Source organism: Actinia tenebrosa, unplaced genomic scaffold (genome assembly GCF_029948245.1).
Source record: "Actinia tenebrosa isolate PJP-AT-01 unplaced genomic scaffold, QUT_ActTen_1.0 PGA_scaffold8__29_contigs__length_14323225, whole genome shotgun sequence".
In the NCBI taxonomy this organism is placed as follows: domain Eukaryota; kingdom Metazoa; phylum Cnidaria; class Anthozoa; order Actiniaria; family Actiniidae; genus Actinia; species Actinia tenebrosa.
The window spans coordinates 12328228-12343733 of record NW_028292585.1 but is presented as its reverse complement, the minus strand read 5'-3'; the positions used below and the strand labels follow the sequence as shown (position 1 = coordinate 12343733).

At 35.9% G+C, this 15506-nt stretch overlaps 2 protein-coding genes and 1 long non-coding RNA gene across 4 annotated transcripts; 1 reads left to right on the top strand and 2 right to left on the bottom strand.

Annotated features, from left to right (window-relative positions):
* The first annotated feature begins 988 nt into the window (after positions 1–988).
* On the top strand, positions 989–4314 carry LOC116305845 (uncharacterized). The gene is made up of 2 exons (XM_031715817.2): positions 989–1226; positions 2259–4314. Exons 1-2 carry the CDS (start codon positions 1017–1019, stop codon positions 2505–2507), a joined length of 459 nt encoding a protein of 152 aa, XP_031571677.2. The 5' UTR covers positions 989–1016; the 3' UTR covers positions 2508–4314.
* Positions 2234–10729, bottom strand: LOC116305843 (3-hydroxyanthranilate 3,4-dioxygenase). 2 transcript variants are annotated; one of them, XM_031715814.2, is made up of 12 exons: positions 10462–10729; positions 8814–8895; positions 8393–8476; positions 8025–8111; positions 7510–7553; positions 6842–6931; positions 6298–6341; positions 6011–6084; positions 5658–5726; positions 5244–5309; positions 3678–3760; positions 2234–3061 (listed from the first exon to the last, which is right to left on the bottom strand). In XM_031715814.2, the coding sequence occupies exons 1-12, from the start codon at positions 10605–10607 to the stop codon at positions 2992–2994; spliced, it is 939 nt and encodes a 312-aa protein (XP_031571674.2). In that variant the 5' UTR covers positions 10608–10729; the 3' UTR covers positions 2234–2991. The 2 variants fall into 2 exon arrangements, with proteins under 2 accessions (XP_031571674.2, XP_031571675.2); XM_031715815.2 differs by having other exon boundaries at positions 8049–8111; positions 10462–10726.
* A 1024-nt stretch (positions 10730–11753) lies between these two features.
* On the bottom strand, positions 11754–13498 carry LOC148905197 (uncharacterized). Its single transcript, XR_016121808.1, has 2 exons — positions 13294–13498; positions 11754–12113 (listed from the first exon to the last, which is right to left on the bottom strand). It is a non-coding gene; the product is annotated as an uncharacterized LOC148905197 (long non-coding RNA).
* Positions 13499–15506: the final 2008 nt, after the last annotated feature.

Genomic DNA, 15506 nt, shown 5'->3' with positions numbered 1-15506 from the left:
GTAATTTTCCTTTGAAATCTCTCCTTTTTGTCGTGCAGCTAGTTGCGCAATGCACTTCGGGATTCATTGCTAATTTCTTCTCGAGCTATCCCATGATCCTTTGAAAGAAAGGAGGAACTTAATTACTGACTCAAATGCGTAAAAACACACCTGAAATTGCCGGTTTATGTAAAAAAAAAAATCAGACACTTGGGAAAAATAAGGGATATAAATTAATTTAAATTGGGTCTATTTAGGAAGAAAGAATCTTACGAAGATTTTTGTAATTTTGGAATTCTTTGTAAGAGAATTTCTTGTTATTTGTTTAAGTTTTATTAAATTTTTCGTATCACAATAGCCAAAGTAGAAAGTTAAAGTATTTTATTCAGTTGTTTTCCCCCCTCAGTATTAGACATGCGGACAATACTAAACGAAAATTTTGGTAGAGTAACTTGTCAAATATAGAACTCTTTACCTTCGTTGTTTGTTCAATTCAGACCATGTGATTTTATTTTGTCGTTAAACTGACTATGCCAGCTACACCAGACTAATATATTTGATGGAGAGTTCTTTGTTTGTAGAAAGCTTTAATTTTTTTCTTGGCCGCTCTTAAAGAGCCGGGCCACCAAGCACTAAAAATGGCTTGAATAGAATGACTAGTGTATCTGTTTTTGCCAGAATTCTCGTGACAAATACGAAGTAAATACTGAGATATCAATTCAGTGTTACTTGTATTCGAGTCGGGCATTATCAAACAATTCCATCAATTATTCTCGTTAAAATACATGCTCATGTTTCCTTTCCGTCTTGGACCCCAAAAATCTTTTTAGAAATAGAAGTATAACAAATAAAACCATTGCCAAATGTTGTCAAGTTAGTGCGAGCTTATTATTTTTGAGGTCTTCTAGTGCAAAAGCACAAATAAATGACTTTACGATTTATTTTATTTTATTTCCATCTTTGTTTTGAGAACTAAAAATAAATTGAATTTAACCCATAATGCATTGCGGGCAGTTTTCCATACGACTCAATTCAAGATGGCGGACGTAAAGAGTTCAGTCCAGCCAGGTCCAAGTCCTTTGACATGCTATGCGCTGAGATTAAAGCCAGGGGATAATATTACAGATATGTTAATAAAGTTCGTAGAAGATAATAATCTTAAAGCAGCATTTGTTCTGTCGTGTGTTGGAAGTGTTACGAGTGCTACTCTACGAATGGCTAACGCGACTGCCACCACCCCTAACACGGTAAGTCTTACAGATATATTCTATATTTTAACTCGTTGTTTTCTTTACACTACGTTCTGAATAAGATATTGTTAATGACAATAGCCAATATCTAATAGTTTATATATTTTTATATGTTTAATTCAAATATAATTCTTGACTAAACTTTGCTGTTTTCTCTCATGGGGGTGGGGGTAGGTAGAACCGTTTTTTTTTTTTTTTTTGTTCCACCACAATAGATAATCAATACTCAGGTTTTTTAACATAAAATTTATGAAAATAACTAAATTACTATGGAGACTCCTTTGGTGGGATTCTGTATTTTTGTCCTCCATGGAGTCTATACCCTTCCCACCCATGGCCACTTGAAGAAAGTGTGCATAAATATTCCTTAGGCCAAGGGAATGAAAGTTATAGATTGTCTTCCACCGCCCGCATGGCCCTGCAAGATACAGCACAAAATTTTCATTTTTTTACTAAAAAATCATTATTTATAAAAATAAAGCTTTTTAAAAAAATAGAGTCAATCATCACTTACTTTAAATTAGTAATTTGAATATTATGAAAAACAGAAAATGGCAAAATAAAGCAAAGCAAAAATTAGAAATATGATGGCATGGTTGCCAGTCATTAGATTAGCCATTGATCTGGGCTTCCTGCTTCATCAAGCACCTGTTCATGGTTTATGAAAACTGTTCGTTGTAGCTTCATCTGGAAATGTCTGAAACGACTAAAAGCATCTTTTAAGAAAATAATGAATAATGAAAAACAGCTGCATGTGTTTCAAAAAATTTTCGGGTGCAAATCTATGACCTTCATTCCCTTGGCCTTAAGGGAGGGGAGACAGGGTGGGAAGCAAGGGTGAGAAACATTGGTCAATTACAATTTTTGACTTTCAAACTCAGGTCTATTCTTTAAAATTTAAATGCAAAATGTAATTGTGCACCCAAACTTTTAATATATAAGTACGATGCGCAGCCCTACTATTCTTTATGGAAATCCAAACTTTTTTTTATATATAACAATAATTCAGATATGGTACTTTATTTATAGATTAAAGAACTACATGACAACCGTTATGAAATAGTATCTCTGGTGGGAACATTATCAGCCAATGGTCATCTTCATGCATCATTATCAGACAAGGATGGTAACGTCATAGGGGGGCATGTGATGGGGAACATGATTGTATTTACAACTGCTGAAATCATAATTGGTGAGTGTTCTTGGTTGGTTTTCAACAGACAAATGGATGCTGAAACTGGATTTCCTGAATTGGTAGTACAGCAACAGCAATGGTGATCTGAGAACGATCATTTTGTTACAAATACTAGATGTATTATGTATTTAACAATAACATATTTCTTAATGATTAGATCATGTAAATTATTGGTCATAAATTACACTGGAAATATTGTTCCATTTTGCATTTTGAATGCAGTTTGATAGTGTGTGAGGTTTAATAGAAATTAAACATGTATTGCAAAAAAGATAGAGCGCTCACACTAAATCCGTGAAACAAATACTAATTTTTAGCACTAAATAGTGATAATTAAACAATAGAAAACAAAGGATTCTGCATGAAGTAGTACTAATTAGTACCATTTAATGTTCACGGTTTTAGTGCATGCACTCTATAATCTTTCTTTTTGATGTTTTTAACATTTCTCACAGTCTAATATATTCTACAATAACACAGTTGCTTAGCATGGGCTAATATTCTAGAAATGTTAAAAGACTATCAAAAGTTTTTGAAGTTTTTGATCTTAATTGTGTCATGATTATATCACTTGTTTGCTTCAGGATCCATTGTGACACTGATGCCAACAGAATCTTCCTCTCTTGTTATCTTGTACCTAAAGACACAAACAAAAGAAAAACAAAAAAGTTAAGCACAAATTAAAAAACTCATTAATAATTCATGAAGGAAACCCAATAGAATTCATGACCATGAAGGAGGTTTTATATCTGATATAGATTCGTCTTCATTTGCATAAACTTTAACTTGGATTTTCTCTATCAAACTTGGTTCATTTCGTAAAGAATTCAGTACAATATGAGAACATACATCATGAGTTTTTTAAGCCGTTCGATAAACTCGCAGATCGTGTTTTATCAGGTCTAAAAATACTCGGCTATGCCTCCTGTTTTTAATTCCTGATAAAACACTTCTACTCGTTTATTAAACACTACGTAAAAAGGTCTATGGTCTTTTTCACTTACACAACCACCTACTCCCTCGATCATGCAGTCATACTGATTTATTCATTAAGTCATTAATTAATTAATTAATGATTCATTTATTACCTTTATACCATACCCAACACTACAATAACTCACTCTGATCCAGTACAAATACTCTAATTACTCACTTATTCATTTCATTATTTAATAATATTTCATTTATTTAGCCATTCATTCATTCCATTCATACTATAAGTATATACCAACATTATTAGTCCAACTACTCACTCCGATCCAGTAGGAATAATAACAACACTGTTTTTCTCCATCTGTCTTGTAACATCACCAACAACCACACTAGCTTTGCCCTCCTACAAAATAATAGTATCATGATGATACCTAGCTGTTCTATATTCAATTCAGTTCAATTCAGTTTTATTTGGCACAATTATTACACTTAATTATATTTATAAAAATGAACTATTATTACATTTACATATTAAGGTAATTATTATTATTTTACAATACATGTAAATTATGCTTAAAGCCTAAATAAACTGGGGAGTTTTCTAGTTAGGTTATAGCCATTTGAAAGATATTTTTCCCTTTTAATTGCAGCGAGCAAAGCCAGCAGCGAAACTAATCTCGAAAGGGTTACGGGGTAAAAATTCCTGTTGTTTCTTGGCCGTGAGAGATTAGCCACTTATTTGGCCAGATTTATACTGGCTTTTTATTGTTGTGACTAATTATATAGATTGTAAAGTGGATATTGTTTTTAGTGGATACTACGTCAGAGATGGTATCCACTATTTTGTCATTCAGATTTGGAGGTGTAAGAAACCCATATCACGTGATGATCAATCAACCCACCCCTCCCTCAATGATGCATTTTCACGTTACGAACAACTTAGAAATTCCAATATGGCGGCGAAGCGAAAGGTACTTTACCTCGCTTTCAAATTTCTAAAGAACTAAATAAATTGACGAAAACAAAGTACAAACACATCTGGTTTGGTATTGTGATTATAACACCAGGGGGTATTGAAGTATATTGTTTAGTTCCAGAAAATATCCTCATCCCTACCCACAGAGGATGATTGGAATCTTCAAGGGGTGGGGAGGGACTGAGGAGGGTATATTGTGTAGTTCTAGATAATATCCATACCTCACCCACAGGGGTTTTTGGAATTTCCAAGGGGTGGGGAGGGTCCGAGGAGGTCACATTGTTTAGTTCCAGAAAATATATCTTCATCCACACCCACAGAGGAATTTTGAAGTTCTGGAGGGGAGGAGGTCAGAAAAAAGGACAAAATTACATAGTTTGTATGGAAGAAAATTGAATGTTCCTTGGGGTAGTGGGTGTTTTTACAAATCCCCTATGTGATGGGTATGGATATTTTCTGACACAGCTACACATTACTGCATTTAGTTTTACAAAATATCCACATCTCCACCATATTGTGAGAATAGTCCCCTTCACGGTTCCCTGCACCATCTTGAAAGGTAGCCGGGCCTTTGCATCAAAGCAACACGAAGGGTGAGCTTGCGATGATACTAGAGACCTGTGAATAATTGTCCAAGGTATGTAAAAAAGGTCTCTGTCATCGCAAGCTCACCGTTCGTCTCGCTTGGATGCAAAGGCATGGTTACCTTTCAAGATGGCGCAGGGAGCTGTGAAAGGGACTATTGGTTGGAATTTCCAAGTGATGGGCAGAGTCTGGGGAGGGTTTTAATATGCACATTCTTTTGGACATTCTTGGAGGAGGAAGTGGAAGTGTACAAATTTCTGGAACTGCATGATGAGCATACTTTAGGGAATAACAAAAAAGTAATTCCAACATAAATTATATTCACCATATGCCAAAGCCAAGTTTCTCCTTTTGAAGTGCCTGTCTGTTCACCAGCCCCATGAACAGTCACCTAACAAAACAACAAAATAATGTCTAATGTCTTACAATAAGATGTAGACAACCGAGGCCATTAGCTTACTAGGAGTCTCTTGCAGCTCAGGGGTAGAGGATCTGACTAGAATACAGACGTCCATTAGTTAAATTCCCATCCACAAGGAGTTGTGTTATTTTTGCTGTAAATTATACGCTAAATAATTTAATTTCCAATGTCTAGATAAAATACAATACCAAAATAGAATAGATCGCAATGGATAAAGGAAAGGAACAGAAAGGAAGAATAAGAGGAAACTGAAGAAAATGGATAGAATTCCTATTCAGTTAGAGTTCCTATGGTTGACATACAATGTTGGTGCATTACCTTGATTTCTCCTTCATCGAGCACATCTTTGCTGCCGTTCTCATAATCACCTTTGTTATCCTGCAACCACTGATATATACAATAGTGACTGAGTGAGTCTTTTGGCTATAACTAAAAAAATATAGTTTTAAGGAATGTAAAACGTGCACACGTGTTTGAACTGTGATATATACACACGCTGGGAGGTGTAGAGCATGAGAAGCAAGCTTAGGAACACGAGTTTACTATATAAACTATTATATATTATAGTTTTTTGCAGGACAAGTATACTGTTCTCCCATGTGCTTCTATCCTAACATAATATAAATTATCCTATAACATAATATAAGCAACTGATAAATTTTATTACAAACCTGTTTAAGAGAAAATGATGGTTGCAGTTCAGTCTCAGTGTCAACTTTCAAGGGAGGTTCATCCCATATGTTGCCTAGCAACAAATCAAATGAAATTTAGTGATTGTAGTGCTTCCAGAAAACATTATGCAAATTGATTGGATGGATAGTATTTTGACTGACAGCCAAATGGCTTTCAACATGAATCATAAGAGAGTCTACATCACCCAACCAAAAGACATGATTTCAAAAGCTATCATTATAAAGACTTCATGTTATACGAATATTCATTATATCTGCATACTAACTTGGATCTGGTTTTCCTGTTTTATGTGGTTCAGATGCAAAATACCTTCAAAAAGATTTAAAAATAGACCCTCTTATATACACTGTCATGTTTCCCCATTTCAAACATTTCTTTGTTTAAAAGTTGAGAATGAGAAGACTTTAGCAAATTACACATTTCATTTTAGATCACATGACATTCTCTTGAGATTGTTCTATGACGAACTAGCATGTTAATGTATTTAGACATGAAAGAATCAACTCCCAAGAGTAGCATTATATGGTCTGAAATGTGCACAACAAACAACGAAGCTAAAAAGTTCTATTGAATAAATTATTAATCTTGAAAATTACATGTGGCCAGAAATGAGAAAACAATCATATACCCAAGCTAATAAGGTCTTTCGAATATTATGGTTAATTTATATCTTAACAATTCATGATAATTACTCCGACGAAGGACTAGCGTCCGAATCGTCAGTAAGTTTTTTCATCTTTTCACGGTGTATGATTTACCTTTTTCTCATTACTGTTTCATGATAATAAATTGAGTGAAAGTAAACTTACTCTTTGATGATTGGGCCAAGTTGAGTTCCAAGATCTTCGCAATGGAACCATTTTTCCCACAATACAGAAACACCATCCTCACAAAAATATCTGGAGACATACATGTATATTGTTAGGTCATGTTACACTGTGCAATTTTCTCAGCAACTTGTCTCGCAATGCTTGAAAATGTAGTTTTGCAAATTGCCGAGGTGAGATGTTTTTTTGTGACATTTTTTAGCTCCATGGAAAGATATGAGAAATGTGTGCACGCGCTCTTGAAAACTATGCCTTAAGATTGTGAGAAATGTTGTTGGAAGGATAATGCACTGCAATGGTGTTGCTAGTTGCTGCAATCAGTTGCAAAAAGTGGAACTGATTTCTACTGTACTTTGTGAACTGCTAAATGCAATTTAGCAAAACAAAATTGCGAGACAACCCCTGTTGTGCTAAGCTTCTCCAGTAACTTCTCTCACATTGTAGTGTAATGAGGCTTTAGAATACACTCAGTCGATCATGAAAAAAGCATTGTCAGGTTCAAAATGACATAGAAATGACATAGTCATCCTCTGATGTATTTATTTGAGATACACAGTCGATATGAAATGTGTAGAAGCCTCCAATGAATATATAATAACAGTGATGATGATGATGATGATGACTAAAATAATACTAATAATAGCTAGTACCTAAGCCCATCATACTCTTCAGCAAGTCTTTCTCTCTCTATTACCTGGTAGATTAAAAACAAAGAAAGAATTAATATAGAACCATTTACTAGACTAAATATCATATTAGTTATGCATGCAGGCGAGGGAATTATATGAATGAGGAAAGCTACTTAAGAGTAATATCTGCCAGATCTATACAAATAAACAATAGACTAAAGATATCTAGCCCTTAGCCCCCTCCCCCCCTACCTTTCAAGTGACAGAGTCATCCTTCTTATAACATGTTAGCAAGTCAAAATATATGGTAGAAAGACAAAATAACTTTCTGTGTTTTGAATGTATAAGATAATACACCAAATTGAAATATAACGATCAATTTGAATAACACTATTAATTATTGTGCTGTACTGACTAGCAACTGACTAGCCTTTCATACATATGTGAAAATGCTTTTTTCATGTGACACGAGGCTAGTCAGGCGTTAGTCAGCAGTGCAGAACGATAGTTAATATTCAAATTGGTCATCATATTTCATTTTTGTGTATAGTTGTGATCACCAGACCAATGGTATTTTCAAATCTCTGTGGCGAATGATGAATTCTGCCGGGAAGGCGGAATATCTAAATTAAAGAAAAAATGAATGAACTAAGATATGAAGTTTGAATTATATGGTTAACATTAAAGGGACTAAAAGTATTGGTCACTCATCAGACAAGGTCTGGCCAGAAATGCAGCTCTTCCGGTCAAATCTTTGCCTTGCATTAAGTCATTTTGGACAGTAACATTGAGTCATCACATGCTGAAACAAGGTATGACCAAGCTAAAACTTATTTTGGTTGTGATCAAGACTGCCTGAGTATTTTAAGCCCTGCAATAATACCATACACATTATTATAGGTACCTCTCCCTCCTTGATCAGGATTTCCTTTGGTTTGCCTTTTTCTATCACTTTGAGGCACACGTCCCCTTTAATTTGGAAGAAGAGCTAAAGAAAATAAAAACAATTACTGTTGTTTTACTCTAACTGTGAACACTTGAGTCTATTTTATTTTTTATTTGTGTAAATATACTTTTAATTTCTTTTTCTTTCATCATTTCATCTCCTTAAATAGGTTTTTTAGACTTTCAACGCATGTAACTCGAATTCTATTGTTTTCGATTCAAAATCTGATTGGTTGACAAGCCAGACATCTTAAATCACATATAGCTAGTCGTTAGAAAATGGGCTACAAAGCTGTTGGTGTGCAATTTAATTTCTGTCACACAGCTTGCAGCACAACTTGAATTTTTTAGAATAATTTTAAAAAGCTATTTTGTTGCACCTCTTCTCCTTCCTCGATGTGATAGTCTTTTCTTGTGTTTGGACCCCCTACGAACATAACCTTGAGCTGGCCAGCACCATACCTTTATAATAAATATACAATGAACAAATGATTGAATAGATATGAAAATCCAATGAATACATAGAGGTTTTCTCCCCTTTTTTGGGAAGTGGGAGAAAACAAAGAATGAAAATGCCCTTGTAAAAAATTGTTATATTGATCACATGATTTCATTAATTGCATTGTAACGCTTACGCATGTACAACAGAAAAAGTGATGATTGTGATGAGTCTCCTTTTCCTCGAGAATGCCAATCCAGCAAAAGAAAAAGACTCTGTCAGCAGGGAAATAATGATGATAATGATGATAATGGTAATAATAACAACAACATGAGTAAAGTGATCAATATAATACCATGGCCACCAACAATGCTTAGTACTACAATTGCTGGGTTTCAATCTGCTGATGAGTCTTTGAACCTCATTATCTGCTCCAAATGGTGGTCAAACACTAACCACCATGCATGTGCTGTCATCCAGAAAGAATCCTATTGAAAACTAGTGATTCTCCTGATGCACATTACACACAAAGACAGGAAAATAAAAAGGGGTTCTCCAGTAGAACCCAACAATAGGACAGGACAAGACTAGAAGCAAACTCCATCACGAAAAAAAAAGTGTCTTTTTTGGATCTTCATGTTAGCCTTGCCTCCACGATACTTTTGAGAAGGTTTCATTGAATATACAGTACTTTTAACTTAGAAAACTGCCTGTGTGCTGATATATTGCTTTGCCAAATCTAGGGGGTATATTTCTAGACAGCTGGAATCACACTTGAATGAACCAATTATTTCAAGCTATAATGGAATATGTAAGTTCATGCATACCTTGAATGAGTTACAATTTGAGAATATAATTGAATTATTCTAATAGATCTAGACAATATAAAATCATCGACATCCTAGTCTCAAATTTTTTGTGATTCATATCTTGCTTATGCATAGTAATTTGTAAACTAAGGTTTTCTCTTTCTAAACAGAATGTGGTCATTATTACATTAGCAAATCAAATGTATGTGTATGCATTACATTGGGTATATAGATCATTTATATGGTGCTCATTTGAAGTCTCTAGTGTTAATAAGGTGTGCAGCTAACTCAAACGGTGTGTCTAAAATTGGCGCTTAAATTTGCAAAGCTCAAATGCTTCAAATAAACTAGACAAGCTAGAGTATGCAGGTAGCAAAATAATCAATATTGAAAGGAAAATTTATTAGCAGGCAGAGAATTCGTAAAGCTCGTAAAGCTTTGCAATAAAGCCTGGGAATTTTTACTATATTATTTCAAGCTTGTAGAGTGCAAACAATAGAGTGCAAACAATATATCCGTGAAACTTTAGCGATAATAAATAGCACAATTTCATTCAAATTCCATTGTTTTCTATTGTTTAATTAGCACTATTTTGTACTATTTAGTAATTAGTGTTTCACGGATTAATTGTTCGCACGCTAAATTTACAGTTTGAATTGAGCAAGTTAAGTAATACATATCTTTAACATTTCAAGGTACAAGCCTGGTATAAGGAAAAACCAGAAGCTAGAGTAAAGACGTATCTTTTAACTTGCGCAGGACGTCGATAAAGATACTCACATAAGCTTGTTGCAAACTGGAGGGACGAACGAATCTTTGTTATTATCAACCCATTCCATCATGTTTATCGGTTTTGCTATGGGGGGAACCGGTCGTTTGGAATCTTTTGCATCCTCAACATCAGGTTTGCCTCCTCTTTTAGACATTTTTGTTCTTAAAATTAGGAAAAATCCACGAAAAAAACCTCAAAGCCTCAACAATGGATGAAAATACCACCACTCGCACGCGGAAAACAAGACACATGTGATGATGATGGTAGAGGCTATTTCGCGAGACTCAAAACGACATCCCGAAAATGACGTCACCTTCGTGTTCCCGACGGAATGATTGTCTCGATAGTGAAGCTACCGGAAATCATGCCATGTTGAAGTCGTGTTGAAGCCGTTTGTTGAGTGTTTGAACGTGTAAATCGTGATTAATTTTGAAATAAAAATAAGAATCTTTCAATAATGTCGTACCTTCTGTTATTAAAATCGTTTTCTAGCCATTAATTGAAAGAAGAAACAATGTCAGCCTGATTCATGCGAAGTAATGTAAACAAAGTTATGAACACTATTTCGCGTGAAGGAAATTGACAACCGGAAGTAAATATGATGGATGGTCCTTTTGGTGGAAATTTCAGAAATTTGCCGGGAAATGTGGTAAAAATCTTGATGGAGATGGACTATATTTTGAATCATTTGAATAACTTCACATCTCTGGAGACAAATTTTCAGTGGCAAATCTAAGTAGAGGGGGGGGGGGGGGTTGGGAGTTGCGACCACCCCTATGAGAGCCATCGTGATTTTTTATTATCATAATTTTTCATGACAACACCAACAGCATTGCGAGTTTTATTAAAACAGGGGTGCTGGGCACATTTTGCTCGCCTTTTTTTCTATACGCCGTGTGTGGGACCTGAAACAACCATGCTCACCTGCAGCAAATAATTGTCTCCCTAACCCTTTGGTCTGCTATATCTCTTTACCACCTCAATCAATGCTACGACCCTCTCCCCCCCCCCCCCCCCCCTTGAAAAAATCCTGGATTCGCCCCTGATTTTGGTTATGTTTCGAATGAGCTTGAAGCCTTAGAGGTGTTTAGACAATTTGAAACTGCTACAACAAGTAAATTCTGTGTGTTTTACTGCAAGAATTTTGCAAGAAAAGGTATGTTGGCATTTTTAACAAAAAAAATACTAAGCTCTCTCCATGATCATTTCTCCTTCCCTCTACCCTCCTCCTCCCAGAGTCCCCGGAAAAAATTCAAGAGAACAATTATTCTAATTTATAAGGTCACAACTATGACTACTGTAGTAATAAATGATTTTTATAGTATATATGTATTAACTTTTTTTCTTTATAAGATGTTATGACATTATATACACATGGCATGGATCACAGAGACATTCTGTAGTATTTGTTAATAGCATGTTGCTTAACCTGGAAAATGAAATGAAAAATTCTAAAAGAATTTGCATTACACCAAAAGTGAAAGAACAGAAAGAGAAAAATGAAAGAAATAAGTTGAATTTGGTGTGAAATGTGATTGTCCGGGTGAGTGTAGCCTTGAAAAAGACTGTAGTTGGTGGTGACTGACATTTCCACAACCTGAGTGTAAGTCATCTTCAGAGTCCAATGAGAAAATGAGACATAGTCGATAGGAATATTTATCTGTAACAAGTAATAAAACAAGTAATAAAAATAGAATTAATTGAATGATTTATCAATCTATCTACATGTGAAAGATATTTATTAAATCTTTTTTATATAAAAATAAAACCAAAACAAATGTTCGAAAAAATCAACAATTTGTAGCAGAATAGAGTTTGATGGCATACCATCTGTGATAAATGGCATAAAAGGTCTATGGCTGTCATCATGGTATTGACAGAAACAAGGCTGATAAAAGGCAATATCTTGAAAAGATGCAGGTACTTAAGTTATGAATAGAAACAAGTCAATGTCTCTCTTAACTCTCTCTAAAGAAATCTATCCACACTTTTGCAGGACAATGGTGATCATTTTTCATTTAAAAAGCAAAGATTTCTGGTTCAAAATACTAAAAGGTTTGGCTGCCCTGCCCTACTTCAGACTATGAGGTAGTTTTGATACTAGTTATGATGAACAATTAACAAAATAACATTGTGTAGTACCAGAAACTATCCATGCCCCTCTCCTCACACACACACATAGGGATGTTGAATTTCTGAGGGGCGGGGCTGGATCAAAGAAGAAGCTCAAAAAACCATACCCTCTTCATCGCATCATCCCCGTATAGTCCATTTATAGGAGTACCCCCCCCCCCACCCTCCCACTCCAGGCATCCAAGAATAGGAGCCTGTAAGCGCCTACATGCCTACGAGCCTATGCGCCTACATTATTGCATCATCAACTTCAGTTACACACTGAAATTTGGGTTTTCGCTGCCGCAAATCAAAAATATGAAAGTTACCGACTGATTAGGTTTGATTGACGACAGCGAAAAAAAACAAATTTCAGCGTGCAACCCGGAGCACCGAGGTCGCATGTTTATGAAAATAGATGTAAATCGATTAAAAAAACTGAAGTCTAAAAGGATATAGTTTCGAGGTACAGTTGTGAATTTTAAGAGAAAATTTGAGCTTAAAAAAGCTTGTCATTTTGGAACTCGCGATGTAACGTCCAAAGTTTAAAACAACTATTTCGTGAGTCCCAAAATGACACAATAATTATGCGCTGTCATTTTGGAACTCGCGAAGTAACGTCCAAAGTTTAAAACAACTATTTCGTGAGTCCCAAAATGACACAATAATAAAACATTGTTACGATTTTGCAAACAATTGCTGTTAAAATACTTTGCCTAAAATTTCACCTTTATTTTTGTACGGAACTTGGAGGTAGTCCTCATGTAAGAAAAGAAAAGCTATAAGAAAAGCACAGAGAAAGGTAGTAGAAACGCATCGGCGTCATCTTGTTTGTTGTTGGTCACGTCACGAGTCGGTACGACGGAGCGAATCCGTCGGGAACACGAAGGTGACGTCATTTTCGGGATGTCGTTTTGAGTCTCGCGAAATAGCCTCTACCGATGAGGTTAGAAGTAAGACTGGTTGAGAGTCTGTGCATGATTTACCACTGATCACAAATCTTGCGCTTTGATTGGCTGAGCTGCTAGTGGTCTGTTAGTGAGACCTTGTTTGGTTGGCAGGGTAGACTAGGGACCCGTCCACACTATGCCGAATAAATTTGAATCCGAGTTTTTATTTATTCGGTTAGGCCTTACCGTCCACACTAGTCCTGGCGAATCCGAAACAATTCTTCACCGAACACGATTTTTTTCGAATACGGTCTCCAGAGTGTAACAATTTGATAACGCCGGCTAACCGTATTGTCGGTTTTCACCCACGTGACTCGGTGCATGACAACGGTTGCTAACCGCCATATTGGTGCACAACTAAGCGTAAACAAAATATATTCATCACAAGCGAGCGACTAAAAGTCAATATTTTTAGCAAATTTTCTATAATGGTTCTTTGTTTAATGGTCAATTGTCATACCAGGAGTGTTCGTGATAAGGGAATTTCCCTCTTTCGTGTTCCATCGGTTAGAAAAAGTCAAGGAGAGGGAGCAGAAGAGCTGTCGATTGAACGACGTAGAAAGTGGTTGGCCGCCATTAGTAGGGTTGGGTTAACCGAAGAGATCATCAACAGTGGGAGAATTTGCAGCCGTCACTTCGTTTCTGGAAAACCTGTGGACGGAGAATATTTCGTACCCGATTTTTTTCGGATACGATGACGTCATGATTGTCATGGGAACATGGCGGGAAGGCTAAAATTTCACCGCGGGCTCAATTTCAGCTTTGATGCACATGCTCAGATGTGCAATGAAGTGTTTTTGCCGCCTCTGATCGGACTAGTGTGGACGCGAAACATTTTATTCTTTTTCTGTGTGGACGGAAAACTTTTTTTCGGTTTCGGTGTGAAAGTTTCGGATTCCAATTTATCCGGCATAGTGTGGACGGGGCCTGGGATACCTGGAGGACCTGGAGGACGTGGTTTCAACAGGGCGCTAATTAGGTACCCTGGGTTTCAACATGCATAGTTTCTGTGGTGTCATGTTATAAGGAAATGTATGGGGATTCATCAAAAATTTCAATAAAATCATTGAAACCGAAATTTTACCCGATCATTGAGAAATAATACTTCTTTCGCTCTGTGTGGTTACTTTATGAATTTAGCCCGTTTTAAGGGTCCCCCCCACCAGTAAGAAATAAGAGATCTTCTCTTGATACTTATAAAGTACATTCGTGACGTCTCGAAGAAATGATAAACCGACCCTGGTTGGGACGGTTTACTAGTATCAGAGTCTCTAAGAATCTAAAGGAGAAGTAAAAATAAGTTGCAAAATTTCGAACGACAGTGTCAAAAGCCGTTTGTAGGCAGAGTGTTTATGCCATCATCAAACTCATCGAATAACTCAATCTGTAACTCCAATTCCAGTTCCGCGATCCAGATTTTGGCATACGTAATTAGATTGTTGTGCAACCACGTTTCAAAAGCGTGCAAATTCGCACGGCTCGCTTTAAAATCAAAATGCTTCATTGAAAACTTAAATACAGGCTAATATTTCCTCAATCTCATTTTATAATTGATCGACATTTTTTAATGAATCGCCATTTTTTGAAGAAAAATTAAAGGAGATCATAACGCTTCGAACGACAAAGAACAAACCCTTAAATGTGCGCGCGTAGAAAATGAGATATAAGGCAGATTAAGATTCCCGTTTTTTCTTCCTGCAAACGGCAAACGTGACCACGTTTTCATCGTTTCCCTACATTTCACTTTACCTTTTGCAAACTTTCTCGACAAAGACCAGTATTCTTTTGTTTATCTACTACTTGGAGATTTTTGCGATTCCTTTTCAGTAATTCTAAAGAATTTTTTAATGGTCAACTGACGTTTCACGTTTGCCGCAAACGAGAAGCTTAACCTCTCTAATTTGTTTCTTTGCATTACTATGCGGCCACCCCAGAAACAAATCGAGTCGTGTAGTTTGCAATATGTCAATCATTCATGTTGACGCCATTTA

Bases quoted from the DNA above. Each gene is read 5' to 3' on its own strand.
- LOC116305845 (XM_031715817.2), top strand. From the start codon at position 1,017: ATGGCGGACGTAAAGAGTTCAGTCCAGCCAGGTCCAAGTCCTTTGACA. The intron at 1,227-2,258 runs GTAAGTCTTACA...CTTTATTTATAG, and splicing joins CTGCCACCACCCCTAACACG to ATTAAAGAACTACATGACAA.
- LOC116305843 (XM_031715814.2), bottom strand. From the start codon at position 10,607: ATGTCTAAAAGAGGAGGCAAACCTGATGTTGAGGATGCAAAAGATTCC. The intron at 8,112-8,392 runs GTACCTATAATA...TCTTTAATTTAG, and splicing joins TCCTGATCAAGGAGGGAGAG to ATATTCCGCCTTCCCGGCAG. The intron at 6,932-7,509 runs GTACTAGCTATT...GTATGTCTCCAG, and splicing joins GAAGAGTATGATGGGCTTAG to ATATTTTTGTGAGGATGGTG.